A 13,997-nucleotide genomic window follows, 5' to 3' on the forward strand; every position below is an offset into this window, starting at 1 on the left:
GCAAAAACTACACTTTGTAAAAGAGTTTTACTAATTTTTCTTTATAAAAAATTTTAAACTATTTGTCATCCACAATGAAGGCCTTTGCAGATAAAATTAGAGTTCTCGAGGATATTTCCAGATATGAAAGTTGAGTGAGGGTAAAATTGAAAGAAAAAAAATTGTAGTTACATTCCGAAAATACAATTTTTCAAAGTACTTCTGGACCTACTTTGGGCTAAAAGTCTTTGGAAATGCAATTGCATTTCTTCAAAGTTGAGCAAAAAACTGACGAAACGCTATTTGCCTTTGGTCAACAGATTTTAGAGCCCCAAAATCCTTTCCAAATACTGAACTAAATAGGCTCAATATATGTGTGAAATGAGCTCACAACTTACTTACACTCAACTCACATTTTTCTTTCGCACTCGCTCACTCCGCGCTCTTATCTCAATTCGGTTCAAGTACGACTTTTCCTAGATTTTGTTAAATATTGAAATGTTTTAGTAATATGAGTCGGGTTGGGTGAGAGTTGGGTATGAGTAACTAGATTTATATTGCATAAAAATGAGTTAAAAACGGGTTAAACATGTCAATTTGAATAGGACAATTTCTCGACTCAACCCAATTCACCTGTTTTATGAGTCTACGCGCAAGGGTTTAATTCCCCATAAAACACCCAACTTTAGGTCTAGTCACAACTCTTTCCTAAGCTTTTTTTGTCTAAAAAAGTTCTCAAACTTTAGGATCAATCCAAATATGTCCCGAATTTTTCTTTGTCTGAAAGAAAAACTTCCATATTTTAGGTCCAATCACAAAATTACCTTGACTTTTTTTCTAAGAGAAAAATCATCGATATTTACTCTAGTCCCGAATATAAACCTAGTAGCCCTCTGTCCGAAAATCATAGTTTGTCGTTCCTAATCTTCATATCATAGAACGGTTTCATTTTGGAGATGATTTTCCATATCATCTTGCTGATGTGGATTTGTAATTGATGTCGAAATACCATGTCAAGTTGAGACTGAGTCACGAGGGTAGATCTGATAATAGATTAAAAGTTGTGAATTTTTTTTCTTACAAAATAAAAGTCGGGATAGATTTATTACTAGATCTAAAGTTTGGATTTTTCTCATACCAAAAAAAAGTTGGGATAGATTTGAGGCTGAACCTAAAATTTGGGGTTTTATTTGAGACAAAAAAATGTTCGGAGTGAATTTTTTATTTTTTATTTTTGGTCGAAGTTTGGAGTGAAATTGAGACTAGATTTATTATTGGGATTTTTCTTTTTCTTTTTAAGAGGATTGAGCCTACGAGTAAATTGAGGTTTGGGTATTTTGGTAAAATAGCCAAAGTCTCGTGGCATTTGCAATGTAATCAAGCCTTTCCCATTTTCTCATTCCGTCACTCACGTGCGCTACACCACGACCACCACGACCCTCATCACCACCACCACCACCACCACCACCGGATGAGCACCGCCGATCTCTCTCTCTCAGCGTTCAATCCAATTCATAGCCCACTCCTACGCCGTCCGACGTCTTCCTCCGCCCCCTATCTTCTCCCTCCACCTCCATCGCTATCTCCTCGGCCGCACTCTCTCGCTCGTCTCCTCCACCTCTGCTCAAGCCGCGCCGATCGCCGCGGGATCCTTCGCCGGACGTCTCCGATCACCATGTCCTGCGGCAGCACGGACCGGCTTCGACCCGAACTGAGCGAACTCAACGACGAGTCCGATTTCGAGAAGCTCTTCACTCCCAGCGGCCGCATTTCCATCTGCGGCTTCGGTTCTCTGCTCTCCGGTACGTACAGCGTCCGTCCGAGTCGTTTCGTTTTCCTCCGCGTGACGTGTTTTCTTCGATATGGATGTGCGGACCGAAGGTAGAGTCGTGTGCGATTGCTCTGTGATTCGCTAACGTGCGATTGTGTATATTTGTGGTCAGAGCGAAGCGCGAGGAGTACGTTTCCTGATCTGGTCGACTTTAGAGTGGCGAGACTGGACGGATTCCGGCGCGTTTTCGCCCACGTTGCTCCTATTTTCTTCGAGCGCGGCATCGCCAAACCCGAAACCAAGGTCTTGATCTGTAGTTGTCGTGAATTTTGAGCAAGTCCAAGCACAATCATATTATCTGCATTGCTAATTGGCTCCGTTATTGGGATGCTGCAGGAGATCTCCAGCCTCAGTGTGGAGTCATGTGAGGGTGAGACTCTTGTGGTCACGGTCTTCGAGATTGAAAAATCTGAGGTATGGCGAGAGAAGCATCGTCAAATTAGTATTGGGTTCTAACGATTCAGCTAATCTTTCACACTGATATTAACTGAGTGAGTATGTTGCTTGATGAAGCAAGATACCAGCTTTCATGAGGAGGGAGCTCGAGTTCCGATTTCTCGCTGTGAGTTGCTATGGAGTCGCTTTGAACGGACTCATTTACTCAACTTTCTCTGCTCTCGTTTAGATATTTTGCTTCCTGTTATGAAAGAAAAAGTTTTCTTCTTGCAGGTCAGGCCTCGGACACATGATGGCAAGCCCTTCGAGAATCTAGCGGTACGTGAATTTCGTGTTTTCAGGACAGTTGGAATGAATGCTACTCGTTATCCTGCATTCGTGATGTTTTATGACATAGTGAACTCTGTTGTTTCACTAATAAATTCTGGACCTGGTTCATACGGTGAATACTTTTCAGGTGCTTTGCGCTCGTTATACTGATGAGGAATTTTTCCGAATCAGATGCAGAGGTACTTATTCTGCCGGGCCCTGTTTTTCATGCGCTATTTTCTCTATCAATACAAAGTGTGTGCAGGATGTATATTTAATATGAACATGGAATCTGAAGGGAAGACACATTTCTGACTGATTTGTGATATCTCCTTGGGATTTCCAAATGTTGAGAAGGAAAATTAGACGCTCTATGACCTGCTTTAATTAATACTTGACAATGCGTTCTATACAGCAGAGGTACATTTTCATATGGTTGCGCCAGTTGAAATAAATTTTTCAAAATCTTGTAACTGAGATGGTTGCTTAAAAGCTTATGGAGCTTGGAGACAATATATCAACAACCTCTACAAGCTTGTGGAAGCAGAGTTGGCTTATTTTTGCTTAAATATTTCCTCGCATGATGGTAGACATATCGACCTCTCGTCCACATCATTGAAATACCTCCGCTTTACTGCTCTGGCTGTAATTGTCTTATGGTTACAAATTCTCTCCAGTTAGAGGGCTAAATGATTCAATTAACCCTCTCCGATCATGCCACATCACTTAGAGGATTCAAAGGTTAAAATTGGTTATAGTCACTTGTTTGTAATTCAATCACCGATTTCTTTCCAAGTGTTGCGTCAGAATCTTTAGGGGTAAATTTAGTCAAGTTACCATCCCTCTCCCAAAGTCAGGAGAATCCAAATCCTTGTCTTATTTACCGCCGGTGTGCATTTTCATGCAGGAAGCAAGGAGATTTATTTTCAACATTATGGACGTTACGATATTGATAAGATATGGCGGGATGATGTTTTACCTTGCCGCTCTTATCTTAGGCACTGGTAAGTGCTTTGAGACTACCGAAAGATTGCTTGCAGCGTCTGATTGCTAGTGGATGCAGACAGGGAGCACTGCAACCTGATGCTCAGATATCCTTTTCATTTTTGCACAATTGTCTTAGTTCTTTTTTCCTGGTATTCTAAATCTTCCTTCTCTTGGAAAATCTCTGCTTAGGAAAGAAAAGATGGATTAGTAGTTGATCCAGCCTCTAATCATGTCAGTGTCATAGGCAGCAACCTTTGCTGATGCTTTCAAAATAGTGCCAACCAAAATTTAGCTGGTAACTTTTTCACTGATGCTGTTATTGAACATGTAGCGTCTTGGCTGCAAAGAATCTGGGTGATGCTGCCTACGACAATTTTCTAGATCATACATACCTGGCTGATCGAAAAACGACAATCAGAAAGTATTTGGAAACGACAGGGTCGGGCATCATGGAAGAGGAGCCTCCGGAATCCCTGAGAACCCGTTATGGTGGCTAATGTCATTAGTGATGCGTCTTCTGCAAAAGATATTCTTGATTCGGACCTTGTGGTATTCATCCTCCCACATTTTCGAGAAGCCTAAAGAAAGTGATTCTGTATGAGTGTGATGTGAAAGATTTCTTCTTGTGTTAGTGGTCGACTGTAATTAGGAAATCAACAGCAATCTGGTTGTAAAGCTTTTCACAAGTTGCATTTCCCAGGTCTGCTCCTCCCGCTCATTTACAGAGAAACAGGAAAAAAGAGACATACGCTACTGATAAACAGTGAGTTTTAAGTTGAAGAGAGCCAATACCTGTGCTTCTGTGTGTCTGATTCTGAGTTTTTTTTTTTGGTTTTTTTTTAGGGGGGGGTGTCCCAAAAAAGAAGGTGAAAAGATGAGCCAAACTTTCCATTCGATTATGGCAAAAAATAATCTCCATTCTATGAATTCAGTACAGAACTCTTCTACCAACACCAATGCGAAATTCCAGGACGATAAATTCGAACACAACCATGAGCGCGATATTTTCCCACAATGGGTACACATGAATGCCAAGTCGGTTAATTTGAAATTGACATGGCAAAAAATAATCTCCATTCTATGAATTCAGTACAGAACTCTTCTACCAACACCGATGCGAAATTCCACGACGATAAATTCGAACACAACCATGAGCGCGATATTTTCCTACAACAGGTACACATGAATGCCAAGTCGGTTAATTTGAAATTGACATGGCTCGACTCTTCAATACCCCTTTCTCGGAGTATCAAACCTTTGTCATATCGACAAGACTTAGAGTCATTTTAGTGGCGAAGCTGAGTACTCCCGCGTGTTCGGACGGCACATTGCGAATTTGCATCAGTAATCAAGCTGATTGCATCCAGAAAGGAAGATGGGCATGGAGTGCAGGAGTTTTGACACTGCAACTATATCAGTTCAAACGGACTTGTGAGTTCCAGAATGTTCAGATTGGCTTGGCCTTGGGTTTCGAAAACGAGAATCTAAGTTTGAAAGCGTAAGGCTTGAAAATGCAAAAACCTCACGATTGAGCTTTGTGTTGGGAGCTCCAACTGCTCCCAACCTGACTTCATCCTTAAGGTCAACCAATTGAGAACTTCTATGCTCTTTGGAATCTGTCCCTCTGTATAATGCCAAAATCTTCTCCTGGTCCCTAAAAATTATTGAGCTGATAAAAGACCTATTCACCAAACAAGGATGAGAAATCATAGGCAAAAACCCCTTGAATATGATAATCTTTGGTCTGTCTGAGCTCTGCTTTACTAGCATCAGTTTGAAAATTTTAGCTACCTAAATTTTCAAAGGGCACATGCACAAGATGGCAGCTGCACTTTGGGGGTGCCAAACAAAAGCAAGGGCTTGTTTGCTTAATATTTTGCAGAATTGTAAAATGTGATTTTTGTTCCTTTTTAGCGATAATTTGAAATAGCCTGCAACTTCTAAAGAAACGAAAAATACTCTGGATGAATTGATGTACTAATATCTTTATACTGCGAAAATTCCTAGTATTTCAAATTTACAAAAAAAAAAAAAAGGTGGGTGGAGTGTAAGCGAATAAGTGAAAGGTAAAAGTCACTTTGGTGAAGCGAAGAGGTATCTCTCGAGTATTGCATCCCACAAAAAAAAAATTAAGTATTGTATTGCCAAAAAGAAAGAAAAAAGATCTGATAGGGTTATTAGATTATGTAAATAAAGCATTTTAACGCCTGAATTGGGAAAATTTTTGGCATGGATGGAACTTATATTTATCTGAATCTCTAGATTTGATAGGGGCAAGCAGGAAAGGGAGTATGTAAAAAATCAAAGCAAAAGAAAACAAGACTCCTTGTGTCCAATGATGTCTCGAGACTCAGGTAATGAAAATTGGTCTTTGTCTCCATTCTCGATGATCCTTTTTCTTGTCTTTTTTTCTCCGAGGTCTCATCTTGTCCCTGCCCAAAAAAATTAAAATAAGACATAAAGCTATATTAAAAGCAAGTTATAAATATTTATGAAAAAGGACAAGTTTACAAGGTCAAAAAGGAAAAATTAAAAGAAGGGCAAAATTGGACCCACCCGTTGAAGGGTCCTATGAGCCTATGTGTTCTTTTTCGCTTTGTCTCTTTTAAATTTGTCTATTTTTTTCCCCTTAATTTTGGCTAACCTTGTCACATGTCTGACAAGTTTATTTGAAAATTTCATCTTTCCATTGTGGGTCTCCCCTGAAACTATATTTACATTCATAAAAGCACCAAAAAGTCACGATTCATTATCTTATCCCAATATTCAAGACGTGGCACGCGAGTCGAGCCTGATCAAATTTAATTTTCGAGTTTCGATCCGGCTTAACGTCGCGAATTATTCTATGAGCTCGAGCTCGACGTCACGACATGTCTTCCATATATTTGAGCCCGACTTAGCTTCGATACAACTTATTTATCATAATCACATCTCCGTTTAGGATTCCCGAGCCGAGCACGAATATGTAGAATTTCGTTTTCGTTTCTAAGGTCGAGGTTGAGCGCGACTCTCCAAAATTTCACGTGAAAAAGCTTGCCCTAGATTCAATATTTGTACCTTACCAGCCTGATGAGAATAGTTAAAGGGGCTGTGCCCTTTGGTCCCATGCCGGACTTTCTCATTAATGCTTCATCAAATCACATTGATGGTGAATCAATTTGATGCACTAAGCACATTATAAACCGAATTGTATGAACAAATACCGAGTTTACATCATATCTTACTAATCCCTTAGGCCGAGACGGATCCACTGAACTCGGGTTCCTATGATAATTCGAACTCGATCAAGCTTTACTGATCCCGAGACCGAAAAGGCGTGAGTCACGAACCTTTTGCAATTGAATTTTCGGAGTTTTGGAAGAATGCTAACTTCCCTAATTATCAGCAAAACGCAAGAACAACTGAAGGAAGACGGTTTTGAATTTTCAAAAAGAAAACCACGAGATTAATTGGTCCCTATTAAAAAGATTTAAACCTTGAATGGAACGAAACGGAAGGTGCCAAAATCTTCTCAAGTTACCACCTCTAATCAAGCCACGTGGCGTGATTAACGCTAATCCCGCCCTCCTCTCCCCCTCCCCAACATGTGAATTCATTCCCCCCCACCAGCTGCTCCACCTCTGTAATTCACTCGTCTTCTTCAACCTCCCTCCAAAAACAACTTAACACCAGCCAAACCCACCATGGCAATGCCATGAGCTTACGCTCTCGCTTCTAGTCACTCTCTTTCACCCGTTTAACCATACAATTCGTTCGTTCGTTCTTCTTCTCCACCTTTCGCCGATCCCCGATGGGGAAATTGGAGGGCCACAAGACCGCGGCCGACGAAGCCGCCAAGTCCCGGCTGGTGTCGGACATTTGCTCTGCCTCCGACCGTGCGGCCGCGTGCTCCCATGCGGTGCGCCGCGGGCCGGCCCGCGTCGACTGGTACCGCCTTCTCGGAGTACGTTCTCCCCCCCGGGGCTTCTTCTTCGTAAAGCATTTCTCTTCCCGGGCTCTGCTCCTTCCATTCTCACTCCTCTCGTTTTTCTTTATCATGGGGCGGCATTAGGTGGAAGAAAATGCAGAGCTGGATGCCATTCGGAAACAGTACCATAAGCTAGGTGAAGTTTTTGGCTCAGATGAGCTAGAGATGCATAGCTTATGCAACAATGTGACAATTTGCTCCCATTTTTTTTTCCCCTTGCATAAGTTCGTTGAAAGTCTTAAAACTTGTCACGAAAATATTGTCGAGTCCTAAAATTTATCATAAAGTACAATTGAGTCCTAAAACTTTCAAAAAGTGCAATCGGATCTCGAAACTTGTCAAATTGATAAGATCGAGCCATTTCGTCGATTGTATTTTTCGAAAGTTTTAGTACTTGATTTCACTTTCATGACAAGTTTTATGATTTTGATCGAACTTTTTGAAAGTTTTAGGACTCAATTATATTTTTATGACAGATTTTAAGACTCAACGGTACTTTTGTGACAAGTTTTAGGCCTCTCGACCTCTCAATGTACTTATTCATTTTCGTTTTGTTTGGCAGCATTGCAGCTTCATCCAGATAAGAACCATCATCCAAAAGCTGAGCATGCGTTCAAGCTCGTCTCAGAGGTAAAAACACGATGTTCACTATTTGACTCTCTTTTTTACCGTTCAGTTGATTCTTGAATCGTTCCAGCAATTATTTCAGTTAATGCAGGATGAGTAGTCTCCTTTAAAATATAAATTTGCTTGAACAATTTTCTCAATGGGGCCACTGAACGCTAATTCCAATAAAGAGACTGATCCCAAACAAAATTTGGGCAATGTGCTTGATTTGACAGTATCTAAACTGCTTGGCTCCTTCCAAAACGGGGATGAAGATCCTATATAATCGTAACTTATGTGGGTCCTATGATCCTCAATATGTCTAAATTAATTATGAGTTCTTTCTCTAGTTAGAAAAATTACCTATAATAGGTCGTAATTTTTCATTGAAGTGCGTATTTGTCCTCGCTAAGAGTAATTTGTTCATAAAAATATCATTTTGATAGCTCTTTTTAAAAGGCGTAATTCCCCTTTGGTAGTCATAAGTTCTTTGGATTCTATGATTCGTAAATATTATTACTAAAATTACCATTTTACGATAATCGTTCTATTTCGTGAAGTTTTTGAACATATATGTCGGTGATTTTTCTTTATTCATCGTAATTTTTAAGAGTCTCAAATGAATCTTATTTCAAATAAAGGTCCGAAGTGCCATTATTTTTTTAAATAAGAACCCGAAAGTGAACTTTATTTCAAATACGATCTGAAGTGGCTATGTAAGCATCAAAAAAGGATATGACCTTTAAGTTGGCCAAGGATATTTTCATCTTTAAATTTTATTTTTAATTTTCTCTTCTTTTTTTCTGTTTTTTCTTTTCATTTTGTCCATGACCAATCTAGCGGACCACTAGTGATGCTCGGAGAGGGCCTACCGACCATAGGCCGGCGAGCCTTGGGCAAGGCCGCCATCAGAAGCCACAAGCGAGGGTCGCAACCCTCACTAGTGGCCAACGAAGGCTTGCAGGCCCTCGCCCGGTCATCGGGTCCACATTGGCTGCAACAAAAAAAAAAAAAAAAAAAGAGAAAAAAGAAGGGACACATAATTCATAATTAAAATTGTCTTTAAACGAAAATGTCTTGATTGCCCGGAATATTTAGCCGGCTGGAGACAGGCCCTTATTTTAAACTTATATGGCCACTTCGGACTCTTATTTTAGAAAATGGTGTCACATCAAGTCTTTACTTAAAGTTTTCCTTAACTTTTATTTAATCAAATGTAAGTTGGATCAATTTTGCATCCGTAGCTTTCTTCTAATATTAGCGAGTCATGAGACAAAAATGACTTTGCAAAGCAGACCTGACGAACCGCGGTTCTACCCTTGTTATTCAACCATTCCCCACTGGATGCAAGATCGGTCCCATAAAAACACTTGTGAGCAGTAAAAATTTCTGAGAATGCTTCCCCTAACGAGAAAATTCACATAACCTCTCTTTATGTTGTGTAATTCCAAAAGGCGAGATTTCGCACCAAAATTGGAAATCTCAAAAACTGTTCGATTCGTTTCTAATTGTTTAAAAAAAAATTAGTGAATCATGTCATCGTTTAATCCATTTGCTTGAAGTTGCAGAATCTGGACCTTGTTCCTTGAACTCTGCTAAAAGGACTCAAAAAACATTTCTCAGTGTCTTGGTTTCCTCGCGACCATGATGGCATGAAGAGAGAGCAGAAGCTTTAATTCAGACAGCCAAAGTTTTGGTTTTTAAGAAATTTTCACGTGCAACCAACAGACGTCTGCGTATAGTTATTTAGTTAGGTGTCATCACACATTAATGATCGCTCTTGAAAGAATTCCAAACTTCACCTCAACCAGAAATGGAGTCACTGTGTAATTCCAGTCCTCTGGGCTGGCTCACGTTTCGAATTCACCAGCTCTTATCGTGAAACAGAGCACGGTAAAGTGACTAACACTGACCCGAAGAGGCGACTCGAGTCGGAAGGGTGTTCTGTCTGCCCCGCTCAATGCTCGAGTTCAAAGCACGAACATCTCGAGTCACCTTAGGAGGGACGAACATTTGCATTCTAATAGATCCCCCCGTGTGCTTGGATAGGAGGCTATCGCAACTTGTGCGGTGATTAATCGAGTGTTCGAAGAGTCTCTAGCACTTTATTGCTAAGGGGGAAAGTGCGCAACGACCTGAATATGCACTTCTTCTTTTTTTCTTTTGTTGGGCCAGGCATATTCATGTCTATCTGATGATGCAAAGAGAAACGCCTTCAACCTGGAGAGATGGAGGAACCTGTGCTACGACTGTCAGAGAATCCGACACACGAGCTCAGCTTCTTCGAAGCTCACAGATGGATCAAAAGCCCAGAGAACTTTCACCGGATTCAGGGACATCAGGGAGAGGTTCAAAGAGGAAGCCAGGGTGATAGAGAGCTGCTTGAGAGCCGCCGCAGCACTGAAGCAAGAGACCATCCACATTTCGTCGAACACCACGTGCGCAAGCAAGACCCATCTCGGCAACGCCCGCAGAGAGAGCCCAGTCTTTGACCCATCGCTCTACAAGGCTGATGGGTATCCTCATCTGAGGACCAGAACGCACAAGATGCCCGGCAACTTTCGGTGCTCTAGTCAGCGAGAGAGAAACAAGAGCGCGGAGCTCGGTTCTCCAATCTTCATGGGCAAGAAAACGTCAGCAGGGGAAGGGATGCGTAGCAGATCAGTTTGTCTCCGTTCTTAACATCCAGAGGAATTGCTTCAGTCTTCTACTTCAATTTTCCAAAGGGTATTTGTCAGATCAAACTTAGATTAAACGCGCTAATACAAGAAATTGTTGATGGATTTCTGCATCAGTGAGCCGGGATTGAGATTGTACACGGAACTGTCGGGAAAGCATTTTTATTGGCGCGACTAACTAAAGATTTGGAAATTCGATGAAATTTTAAAAAATTCAAGGAGAACGATAGAATCATCGATTCACGGTCAGACCGGAGGCCCCTCATTATTTAATGGTCGATGCAATTGACATTCATTATGAAGGCCATACTTTTGTTTGCCTTGCCTCCAATTGGTAAGTTATAAAAGCATTGACCTCACCATATATCCAAATTTGGCTAATCCTAAATGTGAGTGGACGAGATATGATTGGAAAACTCTCCTCCCACTCGCTTTCTTAAATTCAAATTTTCATGTTCTTTCTTTTTAATTTGAAACGAAAAATATTAGGAGTAACGGTGGACGCGCAATATTCTTTACGGAGGGTTATTATAAGGGTCGCGCACCGGTTACGAAATATTCGAATCGATAATTATTGCACACGGCCAGGAGATTCGAAGGCCGCGAGGTTGAGGAGCCCGTCTAGGCAAACTCTATCGGGAATCGAGAAATCTCTTCGCACGATGTACACCGTGATTTGGACGTCGGAGCCGGCCGCCAGCTGTTTGATAAGGCGAGAAGAAAAAGAGGGGCGACGCCACGGCCTCTTTTATCGATTTGGCGCCGTCGCAATATGCGGACTTTTGTGACCGCGACGGCATTCTTTTTCTTTTGGCTGGCAAAGGCGATCAAACTTTGACCTTCGTAGATGCTCTTTTTAGCCATCCACCTACAAGCTATTTGAAACCGCTTTTATAAAACTTTGGTTTTTACATGGGCAAAGCGGGTTTTTTTTCAAATTAATTTTTTTTAAAAATTATTTATAAAATTATTTTTTAAAAATAAATATTTACAAATTTGAGCCTCGCTATGCGGTTGGGCTGCCAATGAGCCCTTGCTCGACAGAATATTTATAAAAATATTTTTTAAAAATAAATATTTACAAATTTGGGCCTCGCTCAACGGTTAGGGTGTCGAGCGAGAGGTCGAGGTGGGCCCAGCCCCTCGCTCGGCGGTTGGGCTGCAGAGCAAGGCCCATACCAGGCCCTTTTTTTTTTTTAAATTTAGTATTTTTTTAAGTTATGATACTTATAATATTATAATTTTTTTCTTGTGAAGTTATCTTTATAACATAATTAGCAATAATTAATGTAAAAATTTATTAAGATCTCTAATTAATAAATAATGTTGTAATTATGTAATTAATTAAAAATATTCATAAAAATAAAATTGGTAAGATATATGAAAAAATGAGATTTTCATAATATATTCATCTATTGGAGAGGCCGAAATCCAACCGAAAGTCGAAACGATGATGTGTCAAGAACCGGCGGATCGGGTCGACGATATCGAATCGGGCTCAAATTTGGTGGGCTGAAGCAAAACGGTGTCCTAATCAATATCCACCACTGTTGGCGGTGATAAACAATGGATTTTTGTGATTCGGGATCGTCTAGATGAGTTTTCCTATTTTTTTTAGTATTTTCAGGATTTATTAAAGAGAAAAATCTCAAAATTCAATAATAATCATCGTCCTAAAAAATGTTATAATAACACCTTTTATAGGGTGTTAACCCTAAACCTAACCCTAGTAGCTAAATATCAAAATCCAAAATTACAAACATTTCTCTTTAATAAATCCCGAAAATACTAAAAAAACAGGAAAACCCATATAGACGATCTCGAATTGCAAAAATCCATCGTTCGTCATCGCTAACGGAGGTGGATATTGATTAGAACGCCGTTTTGCTTGAGTCGACCGAATTTGAGCCCGATCCGATATTGTCGACCAAACCTACTAGTTTTTGACACATCACCGTTTCGCCTTCCGGTTGGATTTCTACCTCTCCAATAGATGAATATATTATGAAAATCTCATTTTTTTATATATCTTACCAATTTTATTTTATGAATATTTTTAATTAATTACATAATTACAACATTATTTATTAATTATAGATCTTAATAAATTTTTACATTAATTATTGCTAATTATGTTATAAAGATAAGTTTCACAAGAAAAAAATTATAATATTATAAGTATCAATAATTAAAAAAATATGAAATTTTGAAATAAAAAAAAAGGCCCGATATGGGCCTTGCTCGGCGACCCACCTGCTGAGCGGGCCTCGCTCGCAACCTCAACTGCCGAGCGATGCCCAAATTTGTAAATATTTATTTTTAAAAAATATTTTTGAAAATATTTAAAAAAAAATTAATTTGGAAAAAAACCCGAACAAAGCCTCCGTTTCACGAAAAAATGTACAATTTTTAAATTTATTTTTTAAAAATGATCGATTATATCGTTTAAAAAATAAATTTACAAAAATATTTTAAATATATATTATTGTCGATAATGAAAAATATTTTCTACCGATTAATTATATCGAGCGATAAATATTGATCGTTTTTAAGAAAATGCTTTTCACAAATCATTTATTTTGATCCAAACAAGATATTAACATCTGATCAAGAACAGAAAGTTTCGCATTGACTTTGAACCAGTGCATTAGGTATTAACATTTTCGAACTCCGTCTCGCCTAGCCGTGTTAAGCTTATCTCTGATTGAAGAAATTGTTCAGCGATCGATGGATTACAAGTTATAAACACCCCTGGCACGGTAGTTTAACTGAAACTATGATCGGGTAGCGTCCATGTTCGCGGCCCGCAATTTTTTGTCCATGGGAGAAAAACATAATTATGTTTTCTTTGAACTTTATGTCCAAATAAAACCCTCCATGGAAAAAGAGACGAATACCATTTCATGTGACCGACAAAAAATTCCCAACCTCCGTACACGACCACATATTTGAGGAGACGGCTACTTTTACACAATAATTACACGAAAAACACATTTTTTTTTATTTGCGCAAAAAACAAATCCTTTTTTTTATTTTTTCAGAAATAAAAAGGCCCAAAAAAGGTGACGTGGAACTCAAGGATTCGGGGGCTCTAGAGACCCCCAATCACCATTAAAAAAAATAAAGAAAAAATAAAAAGTAATTGTGAAATGTGAATGGACGGTGGAGATCTCTCTCTCTCTCTCTATCTCTAAGTCTACCTGTCATGTTCTGTCAAGTGATTGAGGCCAGGCTGGCATCTTGG

The 13,997-nt window shown here is 39.6% G+C and overlaps 2 protein-coding genes across 2 annotated transcripts; both read left to right on the forward strand.

The window, feature by feature from the left end:
• Positions 1-1,423: 1,423 nt before the first annotated feature.
• Positions 1,424-4,299, forward strand: LOC115739211. The gene is made up of 8 exons (XM_030672222.2): positions 1,424-1,781; positions 1,923-2,053; positions 2,147-2,224; positions 2,328-2,372; positions 2,480-2,524; positions 2,664-2,715; positions 3,423-3,519; positions 3,834-4,299. Exons 1-8 carry the CDS (start codon positions 1,451-1,453, stop codon positions 3,997-3,999), a joined length of 945 nt encoding a protein of 314 aa, XP_030528082.1. The 5' UTR covers positions 1,424-1,450; the 3' UTR covers positions 4,000-4,299.
• A 2,792-nt stretch (positions 4,300-7,091) lies between these two features.
• LOC115739298 (chaperone protein DnaJ-like) lies at positions 7,092-10,878 on the forward strand. Its single transcript, XM_030672313.2, has 4 exons — positions 7,092-7,445; positions 7,554-7,605; positions 8,032-8,099; positions 10,251-10,878. The coding sequence occupies exons 1-4, from the start codon at positions 7,293-7,295 to the stop codon at positions 10,755-10,757; spliced, it is 780 nt and encodes a 259-aa protein (XP_030528173.1). The 5' UTR covers positions 7,092-7,292; the 3' UTR covers positions 10,758-10,878.
• Positions 10,879-13,997: the final 3,119 nt, after the last annotated feature.

Source organism: Rhodamnia argentea, chromosome 10 (assembly GCF_020921035.1).
Source record: "Rhodamnia argentea isolate NSW1041297 chromosome 10, ASM2092103v1, whole genome shotgun sequence".
NCBI lineage: Eukaryota > Viridiplantae > Streptophyta > Magnoliopsida > Myrtales > Myrtaceae > Rhodamnia > Rhodamnia argentea.

Coding starts and splice junctions, on each gene's coding strand:
- LOC115739211 (XM_030672222.2), top strand. CDS start 1,451: ATGAGCACCGCCGATCTCTCTCTCTCAGCGTTCAATCCAATTCATAGC. Junction 2,054..2,146: donor TCGCCAAACCCGAAACCAAG/GTCTTGATCTGT, acceptor GGGATGCTGCAG/GAGATCTCCAGCCTCAGTGT. Junction 2,525..2,663: donor AGCCCTTCGAGAATCTAGCG/GTACGTGAATTT, acceptor AATACTTTTCAG/GTGCTTTGCGCTCGTTATAC.
- LOC115739298 (XM_030672313.2), top strand. CDS start 7,293: ATGGGGAAATTGGAGGGCCACAAGACCGCGGCCGACGAAGCCGCCAAG. Junction 7,606..8,031: donor GAAACAGTACCATAAGCTAG/GTGAAGTTTTTG, acceptor TTTGTTTGGCAG/CATTGCAGCTTCATCCAGAT. Junction 8,100..10,250: donor CGTTCAAGCTCGTCTCAGAG/GTAAAAACACGA, acceptor TTGTTGGGCCAG/GCATATTCATGTCTATCTGA.